The sequence below is a fragment of the Choloepus didactylus genome, chromosome 20 (genome assembly GCF_015220235.1).
Source record: "Choloepus didactylus isolate mChoDid1 chromosome 20, mChoDid1.pri, whole genome shotgun sequence".
Lineage (NCBI taxonomy): Eukaryota > Metazoa > Chordata > Mammalia > Pilosa > Megalonychidae > Choloepus > Choloepus didactylus.
In genome coordinates, this window is record NC_051326.1 from 17,233,717 (window position 1) to 17,245,205 (window position 11,489).

Here is an 11,489-nt window from a genome sequence, read left to right on the forward strand (position 1 = left end):
AAAATTATAAAGCATATGAAAAAACCAGACGATATGGATAACCCAAGAAGGGAAAGTTAAAAAAAAAAAAAGAAAAACAAGGAAAAAAATATGTAGTGCCCCCTTGAGGAGCGTGTGGAGAATGCAGGGGTATTGGCCTACCCCACCTCAATGGTTGCCAACATGACCACAGACATAGGGGACTGGTGGTTTGATGGGTTGAGCCCTCTACCATAGGCTTTACCCTTGGGAAGACGGTTGCTGCAAAGGAGAGGCTAGGCCTCCCTATGGTTGTGCCTAAGAGCCTCCTCCCGAATGCCTCTTTGTTGCTCAGATGTGGCCCTCTCTCTCTGGCTAAGCCAACTTGAAAGGTGAAATCACTGCCCTCCCCCCCTACGTGGGATCAGACACCCAGGGGAGTGAATCTCCCTGGCAACGTGGAATATGACTCCCGGGGAGGAATGTAGACCTGGCATCGTGGGACGGAGAACATCTTCTTGACCAAAAGGGGGATGTGAAAGGAAATGAAATAAGCTTCAGTAGGAGAGAGATTCCAAAAGGAGCCGAGAGGTCACTCTGGTGGGCACTCTTACGCACACTTTAGACAACCCTTTTTAGGTTCTAAAGAATTGGGGTAGCTGGTGGTGGATACCTGAAACTATCAAACTACAACCCAGAACCCATGAATCTCGAAGACAATTGTATAAAAATGTAGCTTATGAGGGGTGACAATGGGATTGGGAAAGCCATAAGGACCACACTCCACTTTGTCTGGTTTATGGATGGATGAGTAGAAAAATAGGGGAAGGAAACAAACAGACAAAGGTACCCAGTGTTCTTTTTTACTTCAATTGCTCTTTTTCACTCTAATGATTATTCTTGTTATTTTTGTGTGTGTGCTAATGAAGGTGTCAGGGATTGATTTAGGTGATCAATGTACAACTATGTAATGGTACTGTGAACAATCGAAAGTACGATTTGTTTTGTATGACTGTGTGGTATATGAATATCTCTCAATAAAATGAAGATTAAAAAAAAAAAAAGATTAACCTAACATACATAGTTGGAAACCTCAATTTAAAATATATATTTTTAAAACCCACATATTCCAAAGTTAGAATTACATATTGTTTTCAGTAAATTGTATCACTGGTTTTTCCCACTTAGAATATTCAGAACTGAAAAATAAATACCCTGACAACCTGAAAGTTTCCTTCAGTCCCATTTTCTATTTGAAATGATTTAAATATCGTGTTAATTATTGTCTTAAGGATCCAACACATCACTTTATAGGTAATACTGCCTTATCTGGAGACACTGCTTTTAAAAAATGTTGGTAACTTATATTTTACCTCAGTTTTAGAACTATTTGTCTTGAGTTATAATTTTTGTACTTGATCTTACTAAAATTCTAAAAGGAAGTTTGCTATTATAGGTTATGGCCATTGCACCAACCCATTACATATGGCAACGAGAACGCTCTGTGTATCACAGTGGAGCTGTTAGGAACTACAGCAGAGATGAGGTTCCACTGCCCCGGGGACCTAGTGCCACACCAGTAGATTGTTCACTCTGTGGTAAAAAAGGAAGATACGTTAGACTGGGATTGTCTTCATCCTCATCTTCATCCAGTGATACAGTGGAGATGACGGAAAAACATTTTCAAGAAACACACAACTCATTCTCAGTGGACAAATTAGTTGATCCTTCTCAAGCTTATAGCTATTCTCAAGGTATGATTTAGTGATGCCTTAATTAGATTTATGCATGTTATTTATTGAGCACTTGTCTGTCCTTATAGACAGAAATACATAATAATTTATGTATTAGAACAATATGAGTTAAATTTATAGTGAAAGTTTTCTCCCTTTAAATTAACACTTTTTGTCTTGTATCCTTATCTGTTTTGTAGTAGACTAAATTAAAAGATTTTTAATGTGTCATGTTAAATTGAAACCTAATATACCATGAGCCTCAAGTATTTTTACATATTAAGTATTTTAAGAGTCTGAAATGTTTATTTTATTCAAAAAAGGTTGCAAGAAGAAAATAAATTTACTTGTAATTTCACCATCCAGCGTTATCAATGGTTAACTATTGTGCATTACTTTTTATTTCTATTTTCTTAAAATTAAAAGTATATTATATCTAGGCTTTTTTCACTTATCATAAAGCACTTCCCCATTTAATTAAATTGTCTTTGAAAACTTGATTTTTAATCGTGGTGTGATATATGTACCATAATTTATTGCGAATTTCATTTTTGTTGGGATTTAAGTACCTTTGTACAATGATAAATTAATTTAAAATAACCTTATGAATTGGAATACTTTTACTCAACCACACTATAATTTTCATTCAAATTATTTTTATAAAGATATAGTATTTCTAACATATCTTGTCTAGATTTGAAACAGTATTAGAATAATATCCACTGGCAGTGATTGTTTTACTTCTTACTAAGCCTTTCTTCCAGATCTTTACCCATCTGAAGATAGGACTGACAGATTTTTTATGGTCTTTTCTAGCTCTATCGTGAGAAATTAACAGACCCACATTATTTCAGAATTTCACCTATTTATTTACTTTTGTTACAGAAGATGTGGGTTTACAGAAAAATCATGAATGAAATACGGAGCTCCCATATACCACTCTATTAGTAACACATTGCATTGGTGTGGGACATTTGTTACAATTGATGAAAACACATTTTTTAAATTGTCCTATTAACCATGGTCCATGGTTTAACTTAGGGTTCACTGTGTTGTGCAGTTCCAAGGATTTCTTTTAAAATTTTATTCTAGTCACATATACTATATAACCTAAAATTCCACCTTTTAGGGAAATTCAAATATGTAATTCAGTGCTATTAATTACATTCACAATGTTTTGCTACCAGTACCACCATCCATTACCAAAATTTTTCCATTGTCCCAAATAGAAACTAAGTACATCTTAAGCCTTCACTCCCTATTCCATACTCTCACCACATCCCCTAGCCTCTCACTCTACGAGGTTGCTTATTCTAATTATTTCATATCACTGAGATACAATATGGTTCCTTTTGTGTCGACCTGATTTTACTCAACGTGATGTTTTCAAGGTTTATCCATGTTGTCACATGTATCAGAAATTCATTCATTTTCACAGCTGAATAATATTCTGTTGTGTGTATGTACTACATTTTGTCTACCCATTCATCGGGTGATGGACACTTGGGTTGCTTTCATCTTTTGGCAATTGTGAATAATGCCATTAGGAACATCAGTGTGCAAATATCTGTTCAAGCCCCTGCTTTCAGTTCTCTTAGGCTTATACCTAGAAGTGGGATTGCCAGGTCATGTGGTAATTCTATACTTAACTTTCTGAGGAACTGCCAAACTGTCTTCCACAAAAGCTGCACCATTTTACATTCCCACCAACTATGAATGAGTATTCCTATTTCTCCACATTTTCTCTAACACTGGTAATTTTCCATGTTTTTTGATAGTAGCCATTCTAGTGGGTGGGAGATGGTGTCTCATTGTGGTTTTGATTTGCTTTTCCCTGATGGCTGATGATGTTGAGCTCTTTTCTTGTGCTTTTTGGCCATTTGTATATCTTCTTTGGAGATCTGTCAATTCAAATGTTTTACCCAATTTTTAATTGGGTTGTTTGTTCTTGTTGTTGAGTTGAAGGATTTCTTTATATATGCTGGATATTAAACCATTATCAGATATTTAGTTTCCAGATATTTTCTCTCATTCTATAAATTCTCATTTTATTTTCATGATAAAGTCCTTTGATGCACAAGTTTTTAATTTTGATGAAGTAACATTTATCTATTTTTTCTTTCATTGCTTTTGTTTTGGCTGTAACTTCTAAGAAACCAGAGCCTAATACAATGTTCTGAAGATGCTTCCCTATGTTTTCTTCTAGGATTTTTATAGTTTTGAATCTTACATTTAGGTCTTTCATCCATTTTGAGTTGATTTTTTTTAATATGATGTGAGAGGTAGAAGTCCACCTTCATTATTTTACATATCAATATTTAGCTTTCCCAGCACCATTTGTTGAAGAGACTATTTTTCCCCATTGAGTGGATTTGGCACTCTTGTCAAAAGAAAATCAACCATAGGTCTAAGGGTTTATTTCTGATTTTTCATTTTCATTCCATTGGTCTGTATGTCTATATGGTCTATATGTCTGTCCTTTTGCTAGTGCTGGCACAAAATGGAATTTTTTTCCTTGATTTCCTCTTCAGGTTGTTCATTAGTGTATAAAAACGCTACTGATTTTTTCATGTTTATCTTGTACCTGCCACATTGCTGAATTTGTTTTTTAGCTCTAGTAGCCTTATTAAGGATTTTTCCAGATTTTCTATAGAATCATGTCATCTGCACATAGGGAATGTTTCACTTTTTCCTTTCTAATTTAGTTGCCTTTTATTCTTTCTCTTACCTAATTACCCTGGCTAGAACTTCCTGCTATAGAGGGAAAGCTTTCAGTGTTTGGCCATTGAGTATGACATTAGCTGTGGGTTTTTCATATATGCCCTTTATCATGCTGGGAAGTTTCCTTCTGTTTTCTAGTTTACTAAGTGTTTTTATCTAAAAGTGGTGCAGGATTTTGTCAGATACCTTTTTTGCATCAATTGAGATGATCATGTGATTTTTTTTGTTGTTTTTGTTCTGTTAATGTGTTGTATTACATTAATTGATTTTCTTTTGCTGAAACACCCTTGCATTCATGGGATAAATCCTGCTTAATCATGGTGTATAATTCATTTAATTTGCTGTTGGATTTGATTTGCTAGTATTTTGTTGAGGAGGTTTGTATCTGTATTCGTAAGAGATATTGATATGTAATTTTCTTTTCTTGTGGTATCTTTATCTGGCTTTTGGTATTAGGGTGATATTGGCCTCATGGAATGAGTTAGAAAGTGTTCCCTCCTCTTCAATTTTTTGGAGGAGTTTTAGCAAAATTGGTGTTAATTCCAGTGTTGGGAGGATTTTGATTACTAATTCAATCTCTTTACTTTTATTGCTCTATTGAGATTTTCTTTTTCTTCTTGAGTCTGTGTAGGTTATTTGTATATTTCTGTGAATTTGTCCATTTCATCTAGGTTATCTAATTTGTTGTCTCTGATTTGAGATCTTTTTCCTTTTTTAATGTAGGCATTTAAAGCTGTAAATTTCCCTCTGAGCACTGCCTTTGCTGCATCCCATAAGTTTTGGTATGTTGTGATTTTCATTCTCCTCAAGATATATCCTAATTTCCCGTTTGATTTCTTCTTTGACCCATTGGTTGTTTAAGAGTATGTTCTTGAATTTCCACATATTTGTGAATTTCCATTTTTCCCTCTGTTACTGATTTCTAAGCTTCATTCCATTGTGGTCTGTGAAGATACATTGTGTGATTTCAATATTTTTTAATTTATTGAGACATCTATCCTGGAGAATGATCCATATGCACTAGAGAAGAATCATATTCTGCTACTGTTGGGTGAAGTGTTCTATATATGTATGTTAGGTCTAGTTGGTTTACAGTATTGTTTGAGTCTTTTATTTCCTTATTGATCTTCTGTCTAGATGTGCTATCCATTATTGAAAGTGGTGAATTGAGGACTCCTACTATTAGTGTAGAACTGTCTATTTCTCTCTTCAAATTTGTCACTGTTTGCTTCATATATTTTGGAGCTGTGCTGTTAAGTATGTATTTATTTATAATTGTTGTGTCTTATTGTTGAATTGACATGGTTTTCAGTATATAATGACCCTTTTTTTCTCTCATTAACAGTTTTTGACTTAAAGTCTATTTCATCTGATAGTATTGTTACCCCAGCTCTCTTTTGTTACTATTTGCATGGGATATTTTTTCCATCTTTTCACTTTCAACCTCCTTATGTCTTTGAATTTAATATGAGTCTCTTGTAAACAGCATATAGCTGGGTCATTTTTTTTTAATTCATTCTGCCAATCTCTGCCTTTTGACTGGATATTTAATCCATTACATTTAAAGTAACTACTGATAATGCAGGACTTTCTTCTGCCAATTTGCTATTTTGTCTTTTTTTTTTTTTTTCTTATTTATTTTTTTAAAAGAAATTTTATTTTGAGATAAATTCAAACTTACAGGAACAGTTGCAAAAACAGTACAAACCCCATACATAGAACTCCAGCATACCCCGACCCTCCTCCCCTGATACCCCGATCCACCACCTTTACAATCCTGTCACACCACCATTTCTTTTTTTCCCTACCTCCCTTCCTCCCTCTCTCCCTCCCTATCATCCATCATCTATTGCTCTGTCTTCTGAACATATGAGAGCAAGCTGCACACATCCTTGAAAAAACAATATAATTCACATATACATTTCCCATGAACAAGAACATTCTTTTAAGCAGTCCCATTAAATGCAGCTAAGAAGTTCAAGAAATTCAACATTGATACAAAGCTTACATTCTATATTTCCTTTTTTTTTTTTTCCTTATGTCCCATCTGTGTCCCTTTGAGCTTCCTCTCCTCCATCCTCAGATCCCATCCAGGATCATACTTGGCATTTAATTGTCATCTATTTAGACTTTTTTTTTTCTTTCAATTGTGGAAACATATATACAGCCTAAATCTTCCTATTCCACCCCCACCCTAGCATTCCATTAGTGGGATTAATCACATTTAGAATGTTGCAATGCTATCACCTTCCCACCATCCCTTTCTAGAAGTTTTCCTTCACCCCAAACAGAAACCCTACACTCATTTCTTAACTCCCCATTGCCCCTTCCCCCACTTCTCGGAACCCCTACTCTACTTTTTATCTCTATGGTCATATTCTCTGATACTTTCTTTGTGTTTACCGTGGGACTTAAATTTAACATCTTAAATCTATAACAATCTTGTTTTTCTTTGATACCAACTTAACTTCAATATGACACATAAACTATGTTCCTGTACTCCCTCATTCCCCCAATTTTATGTAGTTCTTGTCAAAAATTACATATTTTACATTGAGTCCAAAACCACTGATTTGTCATTACAGTTTATGTATTTTAGATACTGTAGGAAGTAAATAGTGGAGTTACAAATCAAAAATACAGTAGTATTGGTATTTATATTTACCATGTGATCTTTAGTGGTACCCTTTATTTCTTCACGTAGTTTCAGTCAATTGTTTAGTGTCCCTTCCTTTCAGCCTGCTCAACTCCCTTTAGTATTTCTTATAGGACTGATCTACTGGTGGTGAAGTCCCTAAGCTTTTTTCTCTGTCGGTAGGGCTCCCTTTAGTATCTGAAGTAGGGAAGGTCTTTTATTAGCAAAATCTCTCAGCATCTGTTTGTCTGTGAAAAATTTAAGCTCTCTCTCAAATTTGAAGGAGAGTTTTGCTGGATAAAGTATTCTTGGTTGGAAATTTTTCTCTCTCAGAGTTTTAAATATGTCATGCCACTGCCTTCTCACCTCCATATTTTGTCTTTTTAAGTCTTATACCTTTTTTGACCTTCAATTCTTCTGTTAATGCCTTCTTTCATATTTATTTGCTTTTTTTTTGTATTGTACCATTGTGAGCCCCTTCTCATTTCTTTCTGAATATATTTTTCATATATTTTCTTTGTTGTTACCATGGGTTAAATTTAACCTCCTAAATCTATAACAATCATATTTAACTTGTTACCATTTAACTTCAATAGCATACATATACACTGTTCTTATAACCCTCAATCTCGCCACCTTTTTTAAATACTTTTTACAGATTATATCTTTGTACATTGTATGCCCCAAATCCTAGATTTATCATTACTTTTTATGCACTTTCATTTTATCACCTGTAAGAAGTAAGAAGTAGAGTTACATACTAAAAATCCCCATACAATAGTACTGGCATTTGTAATTACCCATATGGTTACCTTTATCAGAGGTCTTTATTTCTTTATGCCACTTGGAACCACTGTCTACTCTCTCTTCCTTACAGTCTGGAAGAATTCCTTTAGCCTTGCTTGTAGGGCAGATCTAGTCATAGTGAACTCCGTCAGGTTTTGTTTATCTGAGAATATTTTCTTCATCTTTTCCTCATTTTTGAAAGTATGTCTTACTGGATATAAACTTCTTGGTTGCCGATTGGTTTCTTTCAGCACTTTAAATATTTCATGCCACTGCCTTCTTGCCTCCATGGTTTCAGATGAGAAATTGGTGCTTAATCTTATTGGGATTCATTTGTACATAACTCATTGCTTTTCTCTTACAACTTTTAGAACTCTTTCCTTGTCCATGGTATTGGACAGTTTGATTACTATGTGTCAGGGCATAGTTCCATTCAAGTAAATCCTTTTTGGGATTCTTTGGGTTCTTGAATGTGCACATCCATGTGTTTCATTGAATTTGAGAAGTTTTCTGCCTTTATTTCTTTGAATATTCCTTCTGCCTCTTTTTCTCCTTCTTCTGGGACTCCTATATATGTATATTGGTATGCTTGAAGGTGTCCCACAGGTCTTAGGCTCGGTTCACTCTTTTTTTTACACCCTCATGCAATTTTTTTTTTAATTAGAGAAGTTATAGGTTTACAGAAAAATAATGCATAAAATACACAGTTCCCATATACCACTCTGTTATTAACATCTGCATTAGTGTGGAACATTTGTTACAATTCATGAAAGAACATTTTTATAATTGTAATATTAGCTATATAGTCCATTATTACAATAGTGTTTGCAAATACTTTTTTTTTTAGAGTGTGTAGACGCTTTCTAAATATGTTCACTCTTTTTTATTCTTTTTTCTTTCTGCTCCTCTGCCTGAATCATTTCAATTGTCTTGTCTTTGAGTTCACTGATTTTTTTTTTTTTTTTTTTTCATTCTGTTGTTGAAACCCTCTAGGGAATTTTTCATTTCAATTAGTCTGGTCTTAAATTCCAGTATTTCTGTTTGGTTCCTATTGTGAATCTCAAAGAGATTTCCATATTGTTAATTAATCATTTTCCTGATATCCTTTAGTTATTTCTCTGTGTTTTCATTTATCTCCTTGAGCTTATTAAGGAGCATTTTTTTTTTTCCTTTTGTCCAGTAAGTCCAAGGTCTGGTCCTCTTCATTGACAGTTTCTGGATTTTTATCTTGTTCTCTTGGATGGGCCATCATTTCTTGTTTCTTTGTTGCCTTGTAATTTTTTGTTGCACACTATACATTTTAATCCTTTAAAGTGTTAAGTCCGGGATTTAGTCCCTGAGCCATCTGTCCTTAAGTTTGTATCCAGCTAGCGATATGATAGATATTTTCTTTAGTGCCAGGAGGTAATCAAAACAAACAAACCAAAGCAAGAAGCACCTTTCACTGAGTTTGCAAATTGGCTCTGCATTGATTCAGGCTCTCCTTCAGAGTCTAGCCCTCCTATCAAGATGTGGTCAACACAAAAGTGAAGTGCAGGCTGTCTCTGCCTTTTCTGAGCCTGAGTCTTTTCTTGGGCTTCTACTTGCTCATGGTCTTAGGAATTCCTTTATTTACAGGAATTCAAATGTCCCCTCTACTTCCTATGGAGGAGACAACCCCCTCCCACCCTCCACAGGTACTCTATTGTATGTCTTAAAGAAGGTAATCCTTTGGCCCCAGGTTGGTTTGTCTTAATATTTCTTACACTGCTTTAGCTATCTGCAAACTGCTTCTGCCTGCCAGACAGGGTTTGGGAGGGGGAGCCAGAGATGAATTTCCTGCCTCAGTCTTTTAGGCTGCCACTCAGTAGATTGGCACCAACATACAGGCACCACAGTATGCACATAAGGGATACTTTGCTCCCTCTGGAATAGGGCCAAGGACCCACAGTGGGAGCACAGACCAGCTCCACACAGTGCTGGGGTGGGAATGGGGGAGGCACCAGAAAGGGTGCTACAAGCTTCTCTTACCATTTTTAAAGCTGTATTTTCTTGATTTGTCCCTCTCTCATTTTCTCCAACCCTTTAACTGGTTTATGGAGCTTTGAGGAAGATGGCCCTGCCATTTTTTGCTAGTTGTTCAAAGATTCTCTGGGGGAACAGCACTCTGGAGTGTCTTATGCCGCTCTCTTGCTTGACCAGAAATGTGAATAATAGAATTTTGCTACCAGTTAAATGGAAGGGCAGAAGAAAACCAAGTATTACGTAATGGAATTTAAAAATGTACTCCAGAGCTTCTATGTATCTGGAAATGCACACAAACTATGAAGGCATTATTACTGTATATATCACTGCGTTGTTCAGATATGATACCAGAAGAATATGCTGCTCATGATTGAATCAGTTCTACAAATGCAGCCAGTGTGATTTTTTTTTCAAAAGACAAATTTAAGCCTGTTACTCCTTATGTAATTTGATCCTTCCAGGGAACCGCATTTTTCTTAGGATAGGCAAACTCCTTAACAGGCTTACAAGATTCTGCATGGCCTGGCCCATATCTATTTTCAAGTCTCATTTCTGCAATCAGCCTTTTTCATTAGACATCAGCACCACTGGCCTTTTTTGTACTCATTTTCCCTGCTGTACTTAACTCCTACTTATCATCAGGTTTCAGATCAGTTGTCACTTGCTCAGATAATTACTTGAGTATAGCACAACTCTTACTGTAACAATATATAGTACACTTTACTTGGAGTGCTTTTAGTTTCATATTTATTTAATTATTTTTAGTTTTATATTTGTTTAATTATTTAAGGTCAACCTCCACCATAGACTGTAAAATCTATAAAAGTAGAGATTTTAGGTTAAATTTTTCACATATTGATTAATATGTAAAATGTTATTTAGACTATAGATTATTTTAAATAGTTTTGGCCTAAAGGATAAATGCAGGAATCACAGTATTTCTTATTCCTCCCAGGCACTACTACTTTAAAACCTATAAAACATTTGTACTTAAACAACAACTCTAAGCCTCTGTTTGCTTATCTGTAAATGTGGATAGCCTTAAAGAAGAATTGCACATATCAAATGAGATACCATAAATAAAGTTCTTAAAAATAATGTATGGCACTTGCTAAATGCTCAATAACTGTTGCTTACAAATAATAAGAAACCCTATTCCCCAGGCAGTCTTGTTTATAAAGTGGACTTCCCCAAATATTTGATTTATTTAATACACAGAACAACTCAGATGTTATTCAAGCTGGTTAAAAAGATTCTGAGAGGAGTAAAAGAGATTTCAAGAATTTTTCCATCTTTTTTAACAATTTTTAAGGTGATTATATCACTTTTTCTCAGTTTTCCTACTACCATAGCACGGACTTCTTTGTTTTTAATATACAAACAAACCATTAAAATAGGTATTCAAAATACACAGATATATAAAATTTATCTTAAAATGCATATTTTATTTTCAGTAGCCAATGACCATCAATCAAAGAAAGAAAGGAAAACTAATTTCATGAAGAAAGACAAATCTATGGAGTGGTTTACAGGAAGTGAAGAATGAGATGGCTGAATTAAACCAACTTGGAATCAACTACAAAATGTCAAACTAACTGCAAGACAAGTGTCAGAATGGGACATTTAAGCAGTTTTGCAATGCTACACATCTT

General features: G+C 34.8%; 1 protein-coding gene across 1 annotated transcript in view; it reads left to right on the forward strand.

The window, feature by feature from the left end:
• SPDYA (speedy/RINGO cell cycle regulator family member A) overlaps positions 1 to 11,383 on the forward strand; it is a 44,900-nt gene extending 33,517 nt beyond the window's left edge. Inside the window, exons 7-8 of the mRNA XM_037812980.1 lie at positions 1,415 to 1,712; positions 11,292 to 11,383. Coding sequence (XP_037668908.1) covers positions 1,415 to 1,712; positions 11,292 to 11,383 — 390 coding nt within the window. The remainder of the gene's footprint in view (positions 1 to 1,414; positions 1,713 to 11,291) is intronic.
• Positions 11,384 to 11,489: the final 106 nt, after the last annotated feature.